A 24,554-nucleotide genomic window follows, 5' to 3' on the forward strand; every position below is an offset into this window, starting at 1 on the left:
TGTTTATTATTTTTAATCAACCTTTTAAATGATAAATCTAATATCTGACAACTCCAGTTAGCCTATTCACTACTCTGATCTTTATTATCAATCTATTTAAATAAACATCAAATTAAATAAGAAATGTCATTTACCTACTGTATGATATCCACCAGTAGGCACCGGATGACATTTGTTACATAGAATCTCAATTTCCTATATGTCAACTACATTTGTCAAAGATAGTGAATGAGCTATCAGAATCTCCTTTATTAAAGTTGTTTAAAAAAGTAAATAGAATATGATGACATTTATATGAGCCGTAAACATCTAACAAGTAACTGACTTTATTATTTGGTAATTATTACCCTGCCTGAAGGGAGGGTAATACAAAAAAAGCCAGGCCCTCCCTTATACTATATTGTAGCCACGACACTGCTGCACTGGGAGTGTGGGTTTTAGGAAATGTTTGACTTTGTAATTACCATTATCAGATGTTAACGATAATGACCAGATGGCTTATTCACTAATTTGGTCTTTATTAACAACCTATTAAAATAAACATGAAATCAACTGAGAAATGTCATCTACCTACTGTATATCCGCGAAGGGTTGTCAGTAGGCACCTGATGACATTTATTACATAGAATCTCAATTTCGTATAAGTCAACCATACGTCAAAGGTAGTAAATTAGCCAGCAACTTGCTTAAACATGCTCTTTGGAGCACGTGCGTGTGTTTAACCAATGGCGCAACCGGAAATACTGCTATCTCTATCATTGCGTTGATATGAAAGAGATGGGTGGGACATGTACGACGCCATTGGACGAAATGTTGTCTACATTTCTTCTTCACTGGTCGCATGTTAGAACTCTCTCTCTCTGAACTCCTATTAAGAATTTGAAAGACCTCTGGATTCCTATTGAGAATTTCTTGGAAAGAAAGAAAAACTCTTTATAGCCACATCCAAGACTTCAACCCAGGGTCCTTATGTTTCAGAGCCACATAGGCTATAATCATATCAAATCAAAAATTCATTTATTTCAATTAGGCTTAGTTTACAAGCACTTTTGAAAGGTCAAGATTATGTCATAATTTAATTTAATCTAATGGTGGTAATAATAGTCGAAAACTTAAAACTAAAGTTACGAGGGTTCCAAACGTGCCTTGGTCCGAGAAGAGCCCACAACAAACTCAGCCAAGGATTTTTTAAATATAGCTTAGCAACTTCGTTCGTAACACTTTCGATGTTCCGCGCGGGGCGGGAGGCGTGTAGCGATGAATGAGTCATAGTTATAGTAAAAGGAATAGGTTCCGTGGGTTCATAATAATGAAATAATCAATCATATTTAATATTGTTTTATTATATTTGACATCTTATTAAAGGATTTCCGTGACAAGCCTCAGTTTGCATACATGTATAAATTTTGTAGCACTATTTTATTTTCATAAACTCCTCTTTTATTATATGGCAAAACTCAACAAAAAACAAGTGTTTCAGTAACAAATACTACATACAGCATAAAGTAGTTTCGTGTCCAACTTGTCTAACCTAACGACAAAAGCCAAACAACTATCCGCAATGTTCTGGAGTATCGAGTTTTACAATAGATTCTTTAAGTAATAGCACAGTAAATATCTTCTTTAATAATGTTTTTATAACTTAACTTTGTAGCATTCAAATTCTTCGCTTTCTGAGACAAATTAAAAACTCACAATTTAGTTATAAAAACTTCATTACAGATACAATACTCAACATTCTGCAAACATTAGTCACTGACCAACTTACTCTAATAAATTATTTTCACTATTTGATTTTTGCCGATAACCATTCTTTTTTCTATTTTTTATAATAAGTAATATATTCAGGGTCACATTAATACACAATTACAAGATCAAAAACATTTACTTTTTAGTGTACATTTTGTAACAGACACGAAATATTTCTTCATAATTGTGTGCATCTACTCCTCTGACTGCAAGTTAAGCGACTACCACATTTATTTTCTAATGCACGCCATTGACGATCAATTATTCTCACGTTTCTGCAGCACCCACGACTATAACTGATCGTGTATTGGTCACTGCGTGCATGACGGTTCGTCTTCGCTGACGTTCGTGCTGCAGAAACGTGAGAATAATTGACCGTCAATGGCGACTTAATTACGCCATCCGACCTCCACATAACTATAAATTATATAACGTCATAACAATATTTACAAAGCCTAAAAACCTAACTTACAAGTAAATGCAATGTACATTTTCTCAATAAATTAATAATAGTGTCTACAATATATTATTATACAAGCGCTAGATTTCATAATATGATATGACTTTTTTATTTATAAAGTCGACTGCACCAAATCAATGTTAGCAGTCGGTTATCACAATATTACATTTAATTAGCCTTTCGTTAAATAATTTATCAGTAATATGGTTACAAGTATCAACAAGGTTACTGTTCTGTATTATTGAACACTGAATATTTGTTGTAGGCCGAGTGCTAATAAGTGTACTACTATACATATAACATTCTAAAAACTAAAGTATTTATAACACCAGTTTTTCATACGGTGGTATAAAATAAGGAACGTAAAAAAGTGTTTTAATATTAACAATCTGGCATATTAATTGTCATATAACTGTAATATATTCTTGAGCAAATTATTAGCCCATAGTTAAAATATTTGACTAGTTCTGTCTTATGCTATGTAGGTAATTGCTAAACCATTAAATAAATTAGTATTAACCCTAAACACTGGCAATCTGCAGTCTTAACATCTATAAACATTTTTTGATTTTATAAAGGACTAAACGAAAATTGGACTCTACAAAACAATAAATTGCTGTAAAATGATAAATTATTAACAATATTAGTATTAGGTACTAGCTCGAATTGTACATTTCGCTTGCGATATAGATATTGGCTAAGCTAAGACATAATATATAAGTGAGGTAGCGTTTTTACTGTCTCTAGTGGAAAATATTTACAGATCTAGGACAAATGCGAAGATATTAAATTTATATAATTTGGTATTGGAATAATGTGGCGAAGACTATAAAATGACTGGTACGTAGGTAGGTATTATATCGCTCTCGTGGTTTATTAAGACTGAATAGAAGTTTACATTATAAAACAGATAAAACGAACGCGTATAATTCATTATCTACAACATTATATTGATTGACATGTGAGTATTAGTTACTACATGCACACCGAACAGTTCGTCACTCGTGTGCACTTCGATGACTAGATTAAATACGTTTAACGCTAAAATACTTCGACCATTAATAACAGGACCTGCCTCGCTAACCGTTACCCCTCTGGTAAAGATCAAAAATCAATGATCTAACACGTTTAAGAATAAAAACTGTTGCTATAGAATCGATGTTTCATTGTTGTACTTGTTTTCGTCTTGTACAGAGCTCCCTAAAAATGCCAGTTTGTGTAGTTGAATGGCATAAAAAACGGCCAAAAACTTGTAGTTTAATAAAAGATGGAGTAACGTTTCATTTGTAAGTGTTTCTACCTTAATTTTATCAAATTTATAATAAAAACAATATCTTTCCGTAAAAGAATCGATTCATTTTACGGAACAGCAAAACATCGATCAAGTAATTAAATATTCTATGCATATATTCTGTGGATAGTCTTGTCAATGTGTTTGTGAGTTTAAAAATTACGCCTGTGTGTATTGCGAGTCAAATTTATAGTTGTGTGTAGTGTATGGACACAATATATTTAATGGTGTTAAATATTTTCGATGTGTGAGTTTACTTCATCCCCCTCAAAACACGACAGACTTTTTTGTAGGTGAATTTGGGTGCGAAACAGGTCCATAGTCTTAAACAGTCAAAGCTTAAATAGTTATAAAAGTTACATCGTTTATATTTCGTTTCCGATCACTGCAAGGATCCACTTTCGGACACATATTGTTTGAGGATAATACTCTGACTGGCAACATCACTCGTACGGCTCGCTCAAATGCTCCAGTAGGAACGTCAACTGACGCTTCATGAAGGTGTTTTTGTGAGCGATGGAGTCGCACAGCACTTGCGTGGGTGCGGGGCGTGCGTTGTTGTTGCGCGCGTCAACAGTACTATCCCCGGCTGCCCCGACCGAGTCGGTGGGTGCATTGAATACGTCGATTGGAGGAGCTTTGGTGATATGCTGATATTTAAACGTAGACAATATCTGCCGGATCTTTGCAATGATCTGCTCTACTCAGGCGTTTGATTCCTGCGAAAAATTTGAAAATGGACATCAGTCAGATGCTCTATAAAGGAATGTAGTGAGATACTATTTAATCTATGCTAGTGAGAAGATAGCTTGCTAACATTCTACTTGATGAGAAATCAATGAATGGTTCGATCGGGAAAAAGTGTGTGTGAAAAGATCTAAGAATAAAATTGCTGTAAGGCATATCCGAACGAATACGACGGGAAGTCATATAGGTATACAACCTACCTATAGACCTATAATACTGTATCGTCATATTGTATACTCGTATAAAACGCATTCATATAAAACACTAACACTATTCTTATTAAATGCATCAAAATTCAGGCTCTATCATTCATAAGAGAGTACATCGAACATCGAAATACGAGAAGGGATATGATAGAAGGTCGCGCTGCCGCGGCCGCGTGCCCGGTGCTCGAGTATCGATGCAAGCGACAGCAACGTCTACACTAGAAGCATGGTGGGACGGTGTGGCGATTTATACCTTGAGGTTGTGGAAATAGTGCATGATTTGATCGTAGTCCATGTGCAGGTCGTCGAGACCGAGCGGCTCCGTCGCGTCGCGCGGCTCGTCCGGCGCGCGCGAGTACATGGGGTTGCCGACTATCGTGGCGCGCTTCACCTCCGGGGAGCTCCCGCCTGAAACCGAGCCCGAGTTACACTCGCCTGCCGCGCACTTGCATTACACTGTGTGTATAGCTTGGCAACTTCGTTCGTAACACTCCCGATGTTCCGAATAAACATGTGTTCTGAATGAAGATGTGAGTAAATAATGCGACTGCCACCTACACTCTGTCGTCATTCGCCTGAACTGCATGAGGACTTCGTCTTGCATTAACATAATATTTATAATAACTTATTGAATGAAAGTAATGAAGCTCTATGGCTGTCTTTCTTGCTCGGGCTTATCTGAAAGTGGTTGGAAATATTCAACCCATACCTTTGAGCGAGTTTCAAGTGATTAATTGAAGTGAAATGAAATTGAAGTGTACAAGTTGTCGTATGTAAGATGTACCTTTGGTTTGTGTGGACAGCTCAACGAAATCACCTTTAGCGTTGTTTGATTCCTTGTTTTTGTTCTTGTGTCTCATTTGTACTTCTGGCAATCCTGCAGTAATAAATTTAGTTTTATATAAATATTGAAAATGTATTTTAATGGTGGATATGTATGACAACAATCATGTCTGCTAGAGAGCAAAGATGAGGTCAAAGTTGAGATGCATTTGTTTAGGAAACGCCTATTCTCTATTGCTTTAGACATGATTAAGGTTCATTGTTGCCTGCAGGATACACATACGCTGATAGGGTTTATTAGTTCAGCTATATCATTCCACCATTATCATTTGGTAATTTTTGGTAAGTGTATCTTCCCAATTCTAGGAATTTCTTGAAAGAAAACGCAACAATTTTTGGCATAACCCCAACGACCAACAAGGAAGTTAAAGTACACTATCCTAATTATAAAGTAAACAGCGAGCAATAGTAGAAGTCGAGCTCTTTGTAGGCTGTTGCATTGCTCAGGCAGGACCAAAAAATGCAGAAAATGTATTTACCAATTCCCGAATCGTGCATGTAGTCAGGGCTCTCCGGTTTCACAAAAGTGCGTCGCGAGTCGTCAGTTCCTCTGTTGAGGCCGACGATTTCTCTGTAGTCCTTCTTCTCCATGATGAGTGGCGCGTCGTTGTCGAACTCGAACATACGGGCGCAGTCGTCCTTGTTGGTGAGCTTCTCCACGGGGTTGTCGAATTCGTCTCGTAGTTGCAGGGGGTATGAGTCGCGTTTGTACTGGTCCATGATATCGCGGCTCGACATGTACGGGGATTCGGCTTTGTTCAAATCAATAATTCTGTGAAGAAACACACAATTTTGAAGTGATATACTTTTCTAAGGAAAACGACCGCTAATATCGTAACACAACATTTTATTAGTTATGGTAAAGCTTTATGTTTAGCTAGATCACATTTTGCAAATGAATTTTACAGACAAATAGTTTATACCTAAATGATTCCACTAAAATTTTTATACACCTACCCGGTCAGATTACTAAAATCTTAATAAATAGCATTATTAGGTAAGTGACGTCATAATAACTCCAATATGGCCGACATCCCAAGATTTCTTATTTTTTAAGTAGTTTTTAAATAAATCTAAAGATAAACTGTACAATAAATTCCTCTAAAAATTCTTTTTCAATATCAAAATTAATTGTATGATGAAAAAACTCACCGGTCTGGGCGTCGACCATTTTCCGGAGATCTTTTGGAGTCATGTTCGCGATCGTGTTTCTTGTGGTGATTCCTGGAGTGGCTTCGTCTAGTAGGAGGCATAACGGTCTCCGACAAAATCTGTATCAAAAAATGAATCATTACTTTGCGGAAGGGCAAAACAAAAATACCTAAAATTTAAAAATATTTTAAGATGCCATTCTTGTTCAATTCTTTCAACAGAAATCTCCAACCAACTCCAACAGTAATTTTGCATAGGCGTATACGCATTTTTAATCATTTCAATGAAAACATATTATGGTTACTTACATGCCAGTTTAAACTAATATGGCGGACTTCAAAGATTAGACAATTTTATACACCATAAAAATTGTCACAGTAAATTGTATATTTACTTACCAATAAGGAAAATATAAAAAGCAAAATGGTGTCAGTCTTAAAGCTTGTTTAAAAAATAATATTGTATTTACTTTGGTGGTATTTCTAGGCGGCACAGGGACTTGAGGTTGTGGCGTTGAAGAGTTCCTATGGGGAGGTACGGGGGGTCGGTAGTCGGCCTCGGCGCTGGTATCCATTCTGGAATAGCGAAAGGAGATAAATTAAAATAAGAATTTGGTCCCAAACATTGCGTAAACCAAAGTAATTTAAATATAAAGGCAATAGAAATGGCTGATGAATCTGGATGTTATCAATGGATACGGAGTCTCGGAAACACTACGGAGCGTGATGTACTTTTAGACATTGGTTTTTAACTCCTGACGCAAAGAGGAAGAGTGTTATAATTTTGACGTGTCTGTCTGTTCGTGGCACCATAGTTCCCAAACGTATGAAGCGATTTAGTTTTTTTTTGTATTAAGGGTGACGTTATTGAAGGTGCGAGTGTTCTTAGACATGTTTGATGTAAATCGGTTGAGCCGTTTAAAAGTTGTGGGTGGTGAAATTGAGGAAGAATAACTGAATGTCTGCAAATATACTCGAGTGCGATCTCAAATAAAAGCGAACTGAAAGAGAATATCGATGATATAATAGAGTTTTTTTAGCTTGGTTTGATGAGAAAATAGGTGGTGACAAAATTGGGACATGGAAATTTGATTGTTCGTGACCAGTTTTAATAAGATTATAACACTAACATAAATTTAACAATTATATCTCATTCATTTGGACTTTGACATAGACAGCCTGCGTTTGCAAAGACAACTGTCAATCAGTGAAATACAGATCAAAGAGTATATATAAATTGCCACGATATGCATTTGCAAAGCTGGATCGGTGTGAAAATAATGAAATGAGCTTATTTTTACTATTGTTAAATAATATTTTAACTAAGACTAATGGAGTAATCTCATAGAATATACAAGATTTTTAGTACTTTTTTCATTTCTGTATTGTACTGAAAAGTACGTATCTAAACGCCATTTCTATTGCCCTGTATGGCATAAACTAAATATTAATTTACAATGTTGTAATGGCTGTTGATTGATGCAACTAATGATGGCAATGATAATCTTACTGCCAATGACCGTCTCCGGAGTGCTGGCGGTTGTGCCTCGCTGGCTTCTTGCAGTAGGTGGTGGAGTCGATGACGCGCTCCCGTTTCTCGTTCTGCGATGGCAGTTCTATGGAGTTGGGGTTGTCGAAGCTGGTCACCATGACGTTCCCGTTGTCCCTGATGGCGTCGTCCGGGTCCACGTAGTTGTAGTTGAGGGGGTTGGACGTGATCCTCATCTCTTGGTTGTTGTTGGTCTTTTCGGCCGGTTGCGTCGAGTTTCGGTTTACGGGATGTCGGGTACCATTTCTCTCGATAGTCGCTCGACCTGCAAATATATTAATGAAGTCGTTAAATGGTAATTCATCATCAAAAATTCTGACGACCTCTATGGCAAGGGTGGTAATGCTTTTGGCTGGTATGATGGCACTTAGCAACGCAACGATATGGGTATAGTCTAAAAGTATATCTTTCAAGTTAGCTTCTTCCAAGATAGCCCATTTATCTAGGAATATAATAGACGCTAAAACTAATAGGAGCGGAGCGGATATTTCAAAATCGGGGGTTTTTTCCTATTGAGAGCTTACGCTGCATAAACGGTTAAAGTTTCGCAAAAATCATGTAGGTATGGCAGAATTGTTCCCGCGGGATTTGTGAAAACTGAAATCCACGCGAACGATTTCGGGTGCGTCCGCTAGAGTATAATATAATGTAAACGTAAAAAATCAGCAGTAATAAGGGCTTATTGTTTAATAAGTGAATTGGGTAATAATGTTTGGATTCCATCGAATGAGATTGTAGCAGCGTGGTGGGTCTAATGTAAAGTCCATCTCCATAGTAAAAAAAGCTAATGCCGATGAAGGGGTTAATCTCTGTAGACTTACCCAACCAAACCCAGTCGTGTGCGTTAGTGGTGGACTCCCTCGGAGGCTTGTCCTTAGCCAGGCCCAGGGTAGTGCCGACCAGCCCGGCCACCTGCAGCCGCCCGCCCTCCGCCACGGCCGGCATGGGGCGCGCGTTGCCATTGTTTGTGTCCGCGTTGGCCGGCTTGAGCCGGTACGCGTACACTACGCACGACACTACGAACACCTGGAACGAAGCGTTTAACAACCGTTTTAGATGATATGCGTACACTTATTTTTTATTTATTTATTTAGGAAACAATAGTAGGTAGGTACAATCATTTTAGTACCTCTCCTTAATAATAATGTATCAAAATGTTTTATACAAGCGCTCTGGTACAACTATGAACTACCAACTTAATAGCACAAATACTAGTAGATTGTGGCTTACCAATATTGAAAAACCATCGCCTTAATATGATATTTTAAGAATATTCAAGTTATAATATACTCTAGTACTGTTAAAGCATTTTTCCTAGCCTACAGATCGAAACACTGCTATGTTTGCTTAGCAGCAGAAAAAAGTGTTTCATTACTCAACTTGTAACCAAAATAACCTTGTAATAATATGGAAAAATAAATAATAAATGTAAACTCACCACAATGGCCAAGCAAAATGCCCCCAGTAGAACGAACATGCCTGAAATTAAAAAAAAAATCAAATTCAAAATACGAGTTTCTAATTTTTACTTGTCCAAATCTGCGGAGAGTCCACAATCAAGAGAATAAAGTCTTTAGTCAGCTTTACAGGGAAATATTTTCAATACTAAAAATAGCCTTGAAAGAATATTAGTCAGTCAATAAGCCATAATAAATAAAGAAACATCAATTCTGATTTTATGTTTTTTGTTTTTACACTAATTTATTTAAATACTGACCTATTTCAACTTTTGACATGTTGTTTTGCGGCGGGTGTCTGGGGTGCAGCGCGGAGTTGCTTCTGAATATAGAGCCGTATTGTTGCGCTTGTACTGTCGGCTCGTGGTTATTTTCGTCTTTGAAGGGAGAAAATCCTGAAAACAAATAGCAGAAGTTCTGATTATTCCTAGAGAATTCTTCTCTTCTCTTCTCTAAAAAAATATTCCGTACACACTACGCTTACTTACATACCTATCACTATACCGAATATAACGTATATTTATAGGAAATTAATGATTACAAACATATTACAAAATATCAGCTTTAGTACAAATGCTGAATTTAGCACCAGATTGTTTGCAGAGACAAATGAGCCTAATCTCGATAGATTTATCTTGTGTACTTTAGGAGTTACCATGGCCACCTTTCAACTGCTCCATAGTACTCGTACCATATTGTTGCACTGTCTCTGAAGGTAAATCACATTTGAGTCTATTCTAAAGTCAGGAAGTTTCAAGAACTGGCCCAAAAATACTATAGGTAGCTGATAGTATTTTCTTTTCAACTGAGTCATGAGGCCATATTTTGATTTATTTGTTCTAACACACCCCCGAATCCGCGTTTAAGTTGTGTCTAACCTCCAAATTACCCTTTCCTAAAGAAACATGGCCTTGTTAGTAGATCATTCACATTGCTTAGGACTTAGTTGAATCGACGTATTAGCAAGCAAACTAGCAAGAGCTAGTTAAATAAAAACCTATGGTAGTGTACCTTTAAGAACGTCGCTTAGATCAGATATGCCAGTCCTCACACCCCCTCGAGCCATGATATCGTCATTTTGTGGTGTGTCGGGCCTTTGCGGCGCATCACTACCGCTGAAGTCTACGTCGACACTGGCCGCGGCGCTCGCCAGTGCTCCCGGTATGTTCTTAATGTTGGCGGGGGTCTTGGTATCGCCTTTTCCGGGCAAGGCCACCCGACGTAAGGGGCCCGATCTGCATTGCTCGGGGGTTAGGAGGGTTACTCGGAGAAGCTCGCCGCTACCTGGAATATTTACATAGAGCGTTATTAGTATTAACTCTCTCGTCTATCTTATAAGTAATGTGGGGAATTGCTATCGGTATTTTTGTGGATTATAAGAGTTCAAAGTATTAATTTAGTCTAACGGAACACTACAGTTTTTTCCATTGTAATACATTTTTCCCCTACGTACGATATTTGAGTTCTATATCGATTTTTTCGTTTATTGTAACGTGAGTTTAGAATAATCGTAGGTAAGGAACAATAAAAACTCCTGTGACCTTCCCCGCTTAATAGCAACAATTGCGTGACTTTATCGGAAAACGTTTTAGTAAACGCGATCGTACTTAAACATGCCTGCCTATACTTAGTATACGTATAGGTATCTATGTTTAATAAATAATGATTTTAGAGTCTCGATAGTTCCACTATTATGTCGCCAGATATAAATCCGAGAGGTCTTGAGTTGGATCTCTACCGGTTAGTCTATATTATTGGTGTACCCAGTGGCGTGGTCAACTTTGAACAAGTCATGTAGTTAGACAGGTACATCTAAAAAAATATAGGACCCAGAAACTACAAAATGGAGTTAAAATTAAAAGAGATCCTACTGGCGATTGCAATAATAATTTATTTAAAAAAAAAATTATATTAATATTTTTTATCCCAGAATAATCCATGGTTATTGCGGGATTTGTGCAAATCGTGTAAGGTTTAAAAGCAAGACAGGCTTTTACGCTTGTACAGTAAGCAGTTCACGCCTCTGCCAAAGCCTGCCACAAACTTTTCGCTTACCAAGTAGGAAAATGAATTGTTATTTAAAAAGATATTTTTAATGTTTAAAAGACAGGTCAATATCGTTTGATATAAAAGTAAATAAGAAACATATACCTTCGCCAACAGCAATAACACGCGGATGCCGCGAAGCCAGCATCGGCGCAAAAGCCACAACTTCCGTGTCCAAGCTCTCCACCAGCAAGTAATAATCCGACACGGCGACGTCGCGCAACGCCGTGCGAGTCGTGTCGGAAAACTCTATGTCAATATCGAGTAATCCCTCCTGAAATAAACGAATATTTTCGTTAGTGACTCATTCGGTATGACTCCAAAGGTTGCCGATTGACCTTTGCTATCCTAAAACTTTTAGCTATCCATATTTCGGGTCTATTCAGCTCACAAGTAGAACAATGGCTTTATAGCTTGGCAAATTCGTTCGTAACACTACCGATGGTCTGTCACGCACGACTTCAGACCCGCGCAGTCCTTTCCCCCCGTCGCCCGCATATCATGGAAGTGTCATCAACGAACTTGCCAAGCTATAGAGACTCATTCGGTCTGACTCGAAAGGTTGCTGATCGATCTTTGCTGTCCTAAACCTTTTAGCTACCATATATCTATAGAGCACGCAAGTGGAACAAAGAACATAGTAGGTACTTAAAATATACATGACAGTGACACCTACGGTTGGTGGGTAGAAAGGTATAGAATGTGGTAGATAAATTAAGCCAAACTCGATGTGGAATGTTTATCAACAAACAAATGAAAAATTAAGATGGAAAACGCACATTGATAGTACATTTAATAGAATTATCACTTAAATAGTAAGTAGATAAGTAGTTAGCTTTTGAATACATTGAAAGTTCAAAAACTTTTATTAAGACCACTTAAACATTAGGTAAGTACCTACTTTGCACAAAGTCACACAACTTGAGTACATGTGTGTACATAATAAAACCTATCTAATTTCAGGAAATTACGACAGACATGGTTAAATTTTCGGAACGATCTCATGCCCTTGTATGCTCCATATAATTTTAAGCGTGTTTCTTTATGGCTGTTTGCCGGCATAAAGTCTTAATCTTGTTTTATCTCAGCCTAGTATAACAAATGTCGTTTAACATTTTTGGCGTTGGTAAATTCTTTTGACGACCTCTCTGCTGCAGTTGGCCGTGTTCTGGATATCAACAGAGGGGTCCTGGGTTCGATTAAGATTTATTTAAAGTATTTTAGCAGACTCAGAAGTGGATTACAAAAATAAGAAAACGAACGTCGAACAATGTTTTTGATTTACAATATTTGTCAGGACAACTTAATTAACAAATCAAACTGTAACCAAAATAAGACCCTAGAATGGAAGAGAATGACCTTGAATGGAGTCGAATGGAGGAGACGGATTTGTAACCGTGGTATTTAGGGTTAAGGACGTCCTGAACAGTTAACTAACACTCCTCTTTTCCACTCAAGTCACTCCGCCTATCCCAAAATCACCCATGAAGGATTATACAACAAAAGGTGTGCAGGGATCAAACGCCACGACAAGAATGAGCTAGACCGTACTTACGCCTTATATCTCCAGTCGTTCCCGTCTGATGGCTACCCCTCTCTAACTCCCTACTCTTTACAGAGACAAGTCACGCCACCTAGCGTCGGTACAAGTTAACACAAGATCGAGCGACGTCATATCCATCTCAGACTACTACTTCCTATAACATATTTTCTAAATTGGCTCAGGTCTGGAGGTAAGCATCGGTTATGGCTAGTTACCAACCTACCGGGCTTTCCCTAAGACGATATTTTCATACTTTAGTATAAAATCTTTGCGTACCGCTAAGCGATAGCACTTGGAGGATAAAGTAGGTATTATTATGCAAAAATAGAGTTAAACTTACCTGATACTGTGCCGTCAAGCGCCTAGTTACTGTGGTCTCAGATACGTATCCATTCTCGATTGCGGTGTCCGGGGAAATATTAAGTTGCAGTCCAGATATAACTCGCACGAACAGACGGGAAATGGATACTTTGTCGTTCACTACGCGCACTTCGCGGAGACCGATCACTCTACCTGTAAAACAAAATCAACAAGAAATTACTACCCTAATATAGGCATCAACATCTACCTACTTGCTGCTTTGAAGATAGTGTTCGGAAATCTGGTATTAAGAACGAGTTTATGGTTGTTTGCGATACTAAGGTCTGGATTCTATATTTGTCTGATAAACGCATAGAACTAACTTTTATAACAAACAACTGTTTAACTGATGAAATTACATCGAATGTTTGCAACTTGATCGCTTCAAGCAGAAATGTAAGCCAGATAATAGTTACATAATGGTCCATCATTCTGGAAAATAAAGTTGCGTAACCAATTTTACGATTGACGCAATAACTGAAAATTATGCAGGCGAAGGAAATGACAAAATCAATAGGTATCTACTTTCTTTTCTAGAAAATACCTACGCATTTGTTTCCCACAAATGACGAAATCATTTGAACTGTACCAAATCTTATCGTGATATATCGTTTTTTAAATTTAGGAAGGTATTAGTCAAGGAAAATGCTACCCACAATTTTGAGGTTAGTAGGTACCTACCTACGTTAGGAATGGGGATAATGACTATGTTTTATTAAAAATCTTATATCATAATTAGATGAAATTCATACAGTTTTAACTTCCTCATATTAAATGTGACATTTTTTAATAAATGAACTATAAACATAAACGCACAAATAACAAAGATATTCGTAGTTTTGTTTGAACGCACATACAAATGTAACGATCATTACATTACGTACGTCATTAGTTCGTGCCATTTTGTATGGGGCGTTTTTCAGAGATCCGCGGCAGCACCGCAAACCTGACCCTTTAAATCCCTGTAGCTCCGAAAGTAATGATCGCAGATACCCTGTTCCTTTTACAAAATTGCTTTACTATTAGCATACTCTTAATTTATATACAATTAAAAAATCTGTCATCATCCCCATTCAAACATGTTAAAGCTAAATAAATAAACAATATCTCATGTAAGAGACAGTTAGAATCCTGTAAAATTTACGCCACAACGGAAGCAACTTTAGAAATTAGATTTTCCAAAGTTAGCTTTGAAAAGTTGCGTGTTTCGAAATTGTTACGCTTACAGAACTGTGTAACGAGGCATATTCGCATGTTTTTACATACGAGTATGGTTATATAGCCTTCAAGATCGTCTTTACCATGAAAACATAATATTATTAACCACACATAAATAAATATCTTCATCATTAACAACCTATATTCGGCTAATAGTTCACCACGCTGGCCCAATGCTGATTGGCGTGCGCGGGACGTCGGAGTGTGAACCTCTGTAGGTACCCAGTTTCGAAATCTGCTGCCGAATTAAACTATACATAAAATACCTACGGACCTTGGACTGTTATTATTTCTGTCAAAGAATATATAACAGTACAGATATCCACTACCACTAATTCAGTAGTTACCTACTCTAATAAAAACTTACCCGTGATCGGCGACAGAACTTGTACTTCCGTGCGGCCGGTGCTGCGTCCCTGCAGCACGCGATCGCGCAGTGACGCAATACGCGGGTCGGATACCCGCATTAGCGACAACACGAGCTCGGTCACTTTGAGCCACGTCCGACGGGACACGAAGTACGACACGCGCCCGGAGTCGTGGTCTTTGGCCAGGAATCGGGCGTACACCTGGATAGAGAAGTCATTGTAGTATTCAGGGTTCGGACAATTTTCTGGGGGCATAATTGTTATCGGACGCGTTGAAGTCTGAAAATTTGGGTAGGTAGTGATTGGTAGTGACCCTAATTTATGCATCCACGGTAGTACGATTCCCACAACTGGGAAATATTTGTGAGTGTTTTCCAGTGTCTGAGTTTATTTATGCATTATATAAGTATTTATATGTATAAATATTATGATAAAATCTGCTATATTAGTATCTACCTATTATCACAGGATAACGCTTACTTTGGGGTTAGTAGTGATGTATATATTGTGTAAGTATATTTGTTTATTTATATTTGTAAATATGTAGTGATAATATATTCCGACATCACCTTTATTTTCATAGCGCTACATTTGTAAAGTATGCCCAAAAGTAGATAATTTCGAATATTACTTTTATGTTCTACTTCTTTTTAACTTTTAATCCAACATTTATGGCAATTTTATTAAAAACCCATAGAAACCGACTGTTTCTGCTGTCATAAACTTACTTAATATCATTAGCGTGATAATATCGTCAATATCATAACTTAATCATAAATTATGCGAAATGGAAAATTTGGCTCTGGGTTAGGAGGTCCTCTGATTTTTTTATGAAGTGCACGCCACAGCTACTTAAATTTTAAATAATTGTATGTATACCTGTAATGCCTGTTTTGTTCTCTAATCAGGAAGGATTTCTAATTTACCTTTTAAGTTTCGAACTACTACACATTTGCTTCATCGGTTTCATCTCTAATAGGTTTCTAGGACTGAATAGAATTTTTAAAGGTATAATGAAATAATGTAAATTCCAAGTTAAGGATTCATATATAACCTATATTCAAATAACTACGAATTTGGGGATTTAATTTATTAAAAGGATATGTTTTCCTGGAAACCTAAATAATTAATCATACGTTTATTTGAACTTCATATAAGACGAATGAAGATAAATGTTGGTGCGGGAAAATAACAGATCCTGTTAATTGGCATCAGTCCAAGGGTAAGGCGGCCGTCGGCACCGCACTTTATTAATTAATGGACCGCTTCCGGAACGAAAACAAAGAAAATAGACAGTAATTACGGAGACGCCACAAAATATTATATATTATTTACTTTGGATTACATTATTAATAATCTTCTTAGATATTCCAAAGGGACAAAAGGTTATTTACGTCTCAACCAATTCGACTTATTTATTTTTCAGTTTCTTTAAGGCTAAAGGAGTTTACGAAGAAAATAGTAAAAACAATACTTTTAAAAACTAAGTATTATTTTTACTATTTTTTTTTTTTTTATTCTTTACAAGTTAGCCCTTGACTACAATCTCACCTGATGGTAAGTGATGATGTAGTCTTAGATGGAAGCGGGCTAACTTGTTAGGAGGAGGATGAAAATCCACACCCCTTTCGGGTTCTACACGGCATCGTACCGGAACGCTAAATCGCTTGGCGGTACGTCTTTGCCGGTAGGGTGGTAACTATCCACGGCCGCAGCCTCCCACCAGCCAAAATATTTTTAGTATTGTTTTTACTATTTCAGTTTTTAAAAGTATTGTTTTTACTATTAATAATCTTCTCAGATATTCCAAAGGGACCAACCTCTCGACCAATTCGGCTTATTTATTTTTCAGTTTCTTTAAGGCTAAAGGAGTTTACAAAGAATATAGTAAAAACAATACTGTTAAAAACTATAAATTAATTACTTTTTCCCTTGGTTATGCTATAACTAAGCAGAAGGTCCATAGGGAAGTATAAAATAGGAAGATTGAAAAAAGTAGCTGAACAAATCTCGACAATATTTTGCACAGATATATTTATTTGGTATAGAAATAGGATCTGAGCGACTGAATGGCTCAGTTAGCAAGAAATACAAAATAAGTAAGAGTCAATAGTTCATAATTCGACGTGTCGCGTAGCTGAAGCGGCAATGGGCGGGGCACATAGTTCGTAGAGCCGATGGACGTTGGGGTCCCAAGGTGCTGAAATAGCGACCCCGCACAACAAAGCGCAGTGTTGGTCGACCCCCCACCAGGTGGACTGACGACATCAAGCGAGTCACAGGGATTCGTTGGATGCAGGCGCCTCAGGATCGTGATATTTGAAAGTCCCTACAAAAGGCCTATGTCCTGCAGTGGACGTCCATAGGCTGATATGATGATAATGATTAGTTCATAGAGTCCATACAATAAACTAAAATACAATAAAACTAAAATATTTGGCACTGAAAGAAAGCTATGTCACGTCTACCCACGTTCACGTCTTGAGAAGTCCGACTTTTCATTACTACCAACGTACATAGTGACATTCAGATCGAAACAAGACTAGACAATGTCCTATATAGATTGAACCAACGTTTTTAGGTATCCACTGATTCCCGACATATTACATAACACTGCAATCATATCCGGAATATACTAGGAAACGAACATTTAACAATCTAATAAGATAAGAGTTTTATCTTGTCCCTTCCTCGTCTCCGAGTCCCAGTTTCTGAAGTTGACCGCACCGTTTTTTTGTGATCGCAACTATCTATAGTTTCCAACTAATATTACTTGTCGCTAGGAACAGGATAACTTTCATCATAAACCTCCTCAGCCTTAGGTACTCGTAGTATGTGTTACCGTTATTATATTTTAGGAAGACCGCTTGGCTTCGGATGTAGTAGTAACGCGGAGTACAAGCGCATTTCTGTGTTTAAACCTTAACCATCTATTTGTCCATCTAAGGCCATGGTTAGATTATAATATTGCTTGATATTTAGGATCTAGGATAGGGTAGGTTAAAAGTACCTATCCTAGAAACATCAACACAGCGGAAACGCATTGTAATTTATTTAGAGAGATATGTGAGGCATGTCACATCGAAACCCATTTATAAAAACCGACCACTCAGATAGAAATGATAATTTATAAACGTCTTTCTGTTTTGCTAATGGTCTTTCAGTTTCACGTCACGCGCTTACCGTGTAGTACATCATACCAAAGTCAAATCTCTTGTTACTTTAGTTAGGTACTACTATATTTAATCAGAATAATTTTCATCCTTATTAAAAAACACTGCCTATGACCGTGACAGCATATCATCATTGTCAGCCGATGGACGTCCACTGCTACTAAGAAGCTTCTTGCATAGACTTCCAAGAACAACGGTCTCGAGCCGCCAGCATCCAGCGGCTTCCTGCAACCCGCTTGATGTTCTCAGTCCACCTAGAGGGGGGTCGACGAACACTGCGCTTTCCGGTACGGGGTCGCCATCCCATTGTCCATCGTAGCAGGGGCGTAGCTACCGCTGTATCAGCCGTATTAAAGATACGGGGCCTCCGAACTACAGGGGCCCCTTACGTGTGAAATCAAAAATTAGTAAAATGTAGGTAATAATTTTCCCTGGTTCAGCGTGCGCCCAAAATTTCATTACTATTTATTTTAAGCGAGCATTTTGTTTCTTTTGTGAGAAATTACCCTTTACGTTTTCACTTGGGCCGCCTAACTAATTTTGAAAAAGGGCTCCTCCAAGGCACGCCACGCCATTGCATCGTAGTATATACCTACTATATCCGTAATACCTACCATAGTTACTTAATACCTATTAGTCTACCGTAAAGAAAGCTATACAAACCTCAACGTTGCTTTGTTGATATCGCAGTCGGCACGAACGCTGATCCGTCAGGGAGTTGGGCGCGTCGGGTCTGGAGCCGCCCCACCCTCGCGACGACAAAGACCTTCTTAATCTGTCTTTGCCGTTCGCTTCGTCTGATACTTTCCAGCCTTGTGAAATAATACATATGGGTCAATACAGCGAAGTAGGTGGAACAAAAACTTTGTGCACTGCTCAACAATAGGCGAATGCCGACATGATAATGTATAGGAACGTGTAGAGAGGTATTTTCTTTTTTGTTTGCTACTTTTATATTAGTGGCGTTTTTAAAAATTAAGCTTCTTGAGGATCTGAATATAAAATATGAAAGCTTAGAGCTTACTATCAAGTAAAATCTTGCGTCTCTTAACCTATGTGGGAGATAAAACTTTTTGTAAGAAAATATGGAAACCGATCGTATAAATTGAATAAAGAATAACAATTGCTATCTATGCCTGGCTTTTCAATATACTACCAATGTACATGGAATTATAATTTCCCGGTATGTACCTACAATTCATACCGGAACAATACTTAGACTAAATAGGCAAGTATATTAGACTACAACAACTTGATCAGAGCCAGACTGTAGGAATCAAATATGTACTCGTACAAGGTTAGTTTTTTTTATTTTTTTTGTTATTTTGTATAAGCAAGCGCTTAGCTGCAATCAGGAAGATGGAAAGCGATGATGCAGCCTATAGTAGAACGCGCTTGCCTAGAAGATGATGACTTGAAGATATCCATATAAGTTTATTTACGCTTAACTTTAATTGTGTTATAGGTAGTTTGAGACTATATTCTAAGTGTGTAATCAATTTATTAAATAAATCTATTGAAATTATTAGGCGTCATTTCTATCTACATCAAAGTTTCTAATTACCAACTAATTTTACCATGTCCGGATTCGACGAGCCTAACCGATACAATTACCTACCTGATCCTTTCATTAAGAGGGGTTAATGTCTTCAAAGTTAATAGAAGGTTTCCTGTTTAAAGCATTAGCGAGAATTACGGGTATCGTGTGTCAACTTGAAATTGAAGGAGACATGCTGTTTACAGGGTCGTATCGTTTGTAATGGGAAAATCAAATGGAAGTAATTATGGTTTTATGTTTATCATTAATCTGGACTGGAATTAAATGATATTTTGTTCTTAAACTGACTATTGGACTATAAACAAAAACAATGGCCAGACATATTTAAATTAAAGCTGAAAGTTTGACAGCCTATGCTCCTACCAAAAGTAGCCAATTATGGACTTTTTTTTTTTTTTTTTAACATACTTTTAGCAGAAGTGGATTAAGTGGACAAAAACAAGACAACCAATATCGAACAAAGGTTTAGATTCACAACATTTGTCAGGACAATTTAATTACCAATTCAAACTGCAACCAAAATATGAACCTAGAGTAGAAGAGCGTGAAATGGAAGAGAGAGCTAGAGCGGAGTCACGAACTTGTGATCTTTGTATGTAGGGTTAATGACAGTTAAAAAACACTCCCCTTTTCCACTCAAGTTACTCTCCCCGCCTATCCCAAGTATTCCATTCAGAATTACACAACAAAAAATGTGGGCGGCTCGAACGCCACGAGCATACTGAAGCCGACCGTACGACAAGCGCCTTATATCGCAAGTCGTTCCCGCCAACCAATCGTTACCCCTCTCTAACTCTCTACTGTTTATGGAAACAAGTCACCTCACCTAGCGTCGGCACAAGCGAGATCAAACGATGTCATATCCATCTCAGACTACTATTTCCTACAATACATATACATATAGAAGGTATACCTTTGATTTGCGAGAGCCGGTTGTCGTCGACGTCGATTTCGAGCGGATACTCTGGCATCCACACGGTGAATCTCGCCAGACCGGTGTAGGTGCCGTATTTGACTATCACCGACGCGTTCGAAGAGCCCCGGATTTCCGATCCATCGACGTAGACCGAACTGCATGATGACGATACCTACACATATATAAAAGTAAAATTATAAAGGGGTCAAGTTTGTGAATTTATTAGGTTGTAGGGTGTAATCTTTGAACCTATTACACTGATTTTGAAAATGTCCATATAAATGATTAGGTTCGTATCCCTATTGATTTTTAAGAGACATTCGGTTAGATAAGGTCAATATTAACTAATTATTAGAAACAATTAAAACAAAGAATGTCTGGATGTGTAAAATAAATGTATACTAATATTACCAGAGGTAAAGTTTCATGGTATTATAAGGGGGTAATCTATGGTTCTACTGAACCGATTTTGAAAATTCTTTTACCAATAGAAAGACACGTCACTTTAGAGTGTCTTATGCTTTATTTTATCCCTGTATTCCCATGGGAATAGGAACTACGCGGGTGAAACCGAAGGACGTCTGCTATCCTTATATTAACTTATCAGATAACCTACTCGTATTTGCATAACATGTCCAAATGCAAATGCAATGCAATGAGTGATGATTAATTATTATCTACCTAATTATTATGGAATCTTACTAATCCTACCAAGATTGGTATTGTGATAGTTTTGTTATACATGTGTGTTTCAGTGGCGTGTACAAGGACTTTAACTAGGGTATGCACAATCTATGTTCGTAATGAGTCCTTAGGGTGGGCAGTGCATTTTTGCATGTACGAAGTGCACGCTGATTATGCCTTGGAAATGAGCGATGATGTCACATCGCTGTAACTTTACAGAATGCAGGGACTGATACAACCAAGTAAACTGTCAAGTCTACAGTGCTTAGGGATTTGAATGGTAAAAAACTATCCTAATAACTAACCTAACCTAACCTAACCTAACTATAATTCGTCGGTAAGAGTAGGTACCTATGTATGTACAACTTAAAACCCATTTGACATTTCCTTGTGGTGCCATGGTTTACATTTCCGCAGTATGTTAAAAAAGCAGATTACCGGAAATAAAAATAATTCCCATTCCAGAAGTGTAACCAGAATTACCTGAATTTGCAGCGTGCTGGACTATTTTACGTTTATTGTATTTTTTACAGTCGGTATAATAGGAGTGGAATTACTATCATTACGTAAACAATGCCTCGGAAAGGTCTTTTATTTTATGCAAAGTATCTACTTTAATTTGTAATAACGAAGTAAGCTTTCCATTCGTAATAGGTACCTACCGCGACCGCGGTTTTGTCCAACAAATCCCTCGGGTCACACAGACTTTCCCTTAAGTAACGCTGCTTAAAACCCGTAGCCACTTAGCCTTATATAAAAGGGCTTCTTTCATCTTAAATAATACATAAATATGGTAGATAAGCCATACGCAAGCTTAGATTTTAAGATACCATACTTAGTGGTTTCGGATAATCTTTCATCGATAAAAGATTCGATATAATCTTTCATCTTGAATAATATATAAAATATGGTATATAAACCATACGTAAGCTTAGATTTTAAGATACCATACTTAGTGGTTTCAAAATGATTTGATGTTATAGTTCATACTGATAATGCTTTAGTAAATACCCATAAATACGCTTTACAAAAAGCGCGTAAAAAGTAATGGGAATTTTGAAAAAAGGTACTCATAGGTTGCGCTGAGCTTCGGATCCGTTTGAACATAGCAACATTCCCTACTGCGCAGTATTATCATAATAAGCCGAGGTTCGAGTCTCAGAGATGCCCTTAGAGATACGTTCCGCCCATCTCTCCTACATCTGCCTTCAGGTCCCATCAGGCGATGCTTCTACGCTCGCCCAAAACCCCGGTGACGCCACTTATATCCCATTAAGGAGCCTACGGTACTTACACAATCAAAAAGTAAAAAGAAAAAACTCGGCTGGTTTATTTTCGTTTACTGCGCTGTGGTAGCGCAGTAAACGCCTCGTTTTCAGAACGAACTCGAAGTTTGACGTGTCCTACCTTATTATACTACTCGAACTCGATATTGAAGTATGGTATTTATGTTAAAAATATGTCCGCAAATCGATTTCAGCTCCAAAGCATGCCAAAGAATGGTATATACATTACATGAATACATGCTATTTATCTTTAGAGAATCAGGTATACTCCTTAGCTTAAATGTAGGAAGGTTAATTGGACATGTTTACTTAAGAATATCTGATATATTGAAGACATGGGCGTAAAGAAGAACTCACTTTAAGTACACTTTCGTCCTCCGAGTGGCAGGAGCTCTGTAGCGTGACGTCAGCAACTTGACCCGCTTGCGATACTATCAGCACCTTCATCGCCTGAGAGACTTGACGCCCGGTGAGCACAGCCGTGTTGAGGACCTCCCAGTTCTGCACAAAAGATAACAACCAAAGACTAAGTACATTTTAGGTATCATAAAAGATCTCTACCTCCGATTAAGGAGAACATAGATTCGAATCCGGTCCGGAGCATGCACCTCCAACTTACAGTTATATGCATTTTAAGAAATTAAATATCACGTGTCTTAAACGGCGAAGGAAAAACATCGTGAGGAAACCTGCATACCAGAGATTTTTCTTCATTCTCTACGTGTGTGAAGTCTGCCAATCCGCATTGGGCCAGCGTGGTGTACTATTGGACTAACCCCTCTCATTCTGAGAGAAGACTCGTGCTCAGCAGTGCCAAATATGGGTTGATGACTACTAAAAGATCTAAAAAGTGTATATAAGTAAGTACCACTTTTTATCAATATTTTAAAATTAAATTAAATGCTTTGTAATTGAAGACAAAATTAAAAATATGTTCAATAATCAAAGGATTTAATTTAAATTAATTATTCAATATTATTAGGTAGAGATGAGTGGAGTAGAGTTTTCGGTTAGTAGAAGCTTCGGTAATAATGAATCGTAAGAAGCTACGTTAAGAGGGGTTTTGTTAGGGTTTTGTTATACAAAATTCACTTTTGATAAGTCGCGAGTACTTATGCAATTACTAATTACAAACAAACTGCTTCAATTTAATAATCATCTTCAATATTAAATTGTTATAGTCGGTTGTGTTGCCCTCCCGACATTTAGTTGAAACAACACAACAAAGACGGTACTAAAACAATATAAACATTTACACTGAGCGGGATCAAACAGACTTGGCAAATAATTCACAATTGATCTTAATTGCCAAGAATTTCAGCTCAATGAATATGGTGATGGAATTAGAATTCTTAATTACAGTAACTAAACACACACTATTGTAATAGTCTAAGAGCATGTGACAGCCAGATCTTCGTCACTTTAAAACTTAAGAGGGGCCCAGTTTCAAAACTAGTTGGGGGCCCCAAATGAAGGGTAAAGATTTTTTCCCAAAGGAAAAAAATGCTTGTTTATTTAAAATAAATATGACAGTGATTTAACCTATATTATGTTTCCAACATTTGGGTGAATGCTTAACCCGGAAAAATCATTGTTTTTATTATTTTCGATCCTTATTTCTGAAGTGAAAACTCTAAAGACAGTTTTTTTTACAATATGTTTTTTTTTCGGGTAGCACCACATTAAGTGAGATTGTGGATTACATTTTACTAATTTTGTTTCCACACGTAAGGTAGCACGGGGGCCCCGTATCATTGATACGGCTGATACAGTAGGTCAACGGCTTTGGGAAGTAGCCAACTACCTTTGCCTAGCCAAGGAAAGAGTTGAACCTTTATAGGACCACTTTGTTGTTGCTCTTTGTGTCAATGTATGTCAATTCCTTTTATATCGGGAACGTGGAAGTATTGAATTGAAGTTAACACCATATATTATTGTTATTGTTTTAC

General features: G+C 37.5%; 1 protein-coding gene across 1 annotated transcript in view; it reads right to left on the reverse strand.

Annotated features, from left to right (window-relative positions):
* Window positions 1-1,322: 1,322 nt before the first annotated feature.
* The window catches only part of LOC112054731 (transmembrane protein 132E), a 140,107-nt gene continuing 116,875 nt past the window's right edge, over window positions 1,323-24,554 (reverse strand). The window contains exons 5-21 of the mRNA XM_052881784.1: window positions 22,963-23,106; window positions 20,633-20,807; window positions 18,825-18,973; window positions 14,988-15,189; window positions 13,383-13,555; window positions 11,605-11,773; window positions 10,465-10,737; window positions 9,714-9,848; window positions 9,435-9,475; window positions 8,818-9,022; window positions 7,958-8,261; window positions 6,918-7,023; window positions 6,449-6,567; window positions 5,776-6,068; window positions 5,238-5,330; window positions 4,707-4,861; window positions 1,323-4,219 (exon numbers count right to left, since the gene is read on the reverse strand). Coding sequence (XP_052737744.1) covers window positions 4,205-4,219; window positions 4,707-4,861; window positions 5,238-5,330; window positions 5,776-6,068; window positions 6,449-6,567; window positions 6,918-7,023; window positions 7,958-8,261; window positions 8,818-9,022; window positions 9,435-9,475; window positions 9,714-9,848; window positions 10,465-10,737; window positions 11,605-11,773; window positions 13,383-13,555; window positions 14,988-15,189; window positions 18,825-18,973; window positions 20,633-20,807; window positions 22,963-23,106 — 2,751 coding nt within the window. The 3' untranslated portion in view covers window positions 1,323-4,204. The remainder of the gene's footprint in view (window positions 4,220-4,706; window positions 4,862-5,237; window positions 5,331-5,775; window positions 6,069-6,448; window positions 6,568-6,917; window positions 7,024-7,957; window positions 8,262-8,817; window positions 9,023-9,434; window positions 9,476-9,713; window positions 9,849-10,464; window positions 10,738-11,604; window positions 11,774-13,382; window positions 13,556-14,987; window positions 15,190-18,824; window positions 18,974-20,632; window positions 20,808-22,962; window positions 23,107-24,554) is intronic.

The sequence above is a fragment of the Bicyclus anynana genome, chromosome 5 (assembly GCF_947172395.1).
Source record: "Bicyclus anynana chromosome 5, ilBicAnyn1.1, whole genome shotgun sequence".
Classification (NCBI taxonomy): Eukaryota; Metazoa; Arthropoda; class Insecta; order Lepidoptera; family Nymphalidae; genus Bicyclus; species Bicyclus anynana.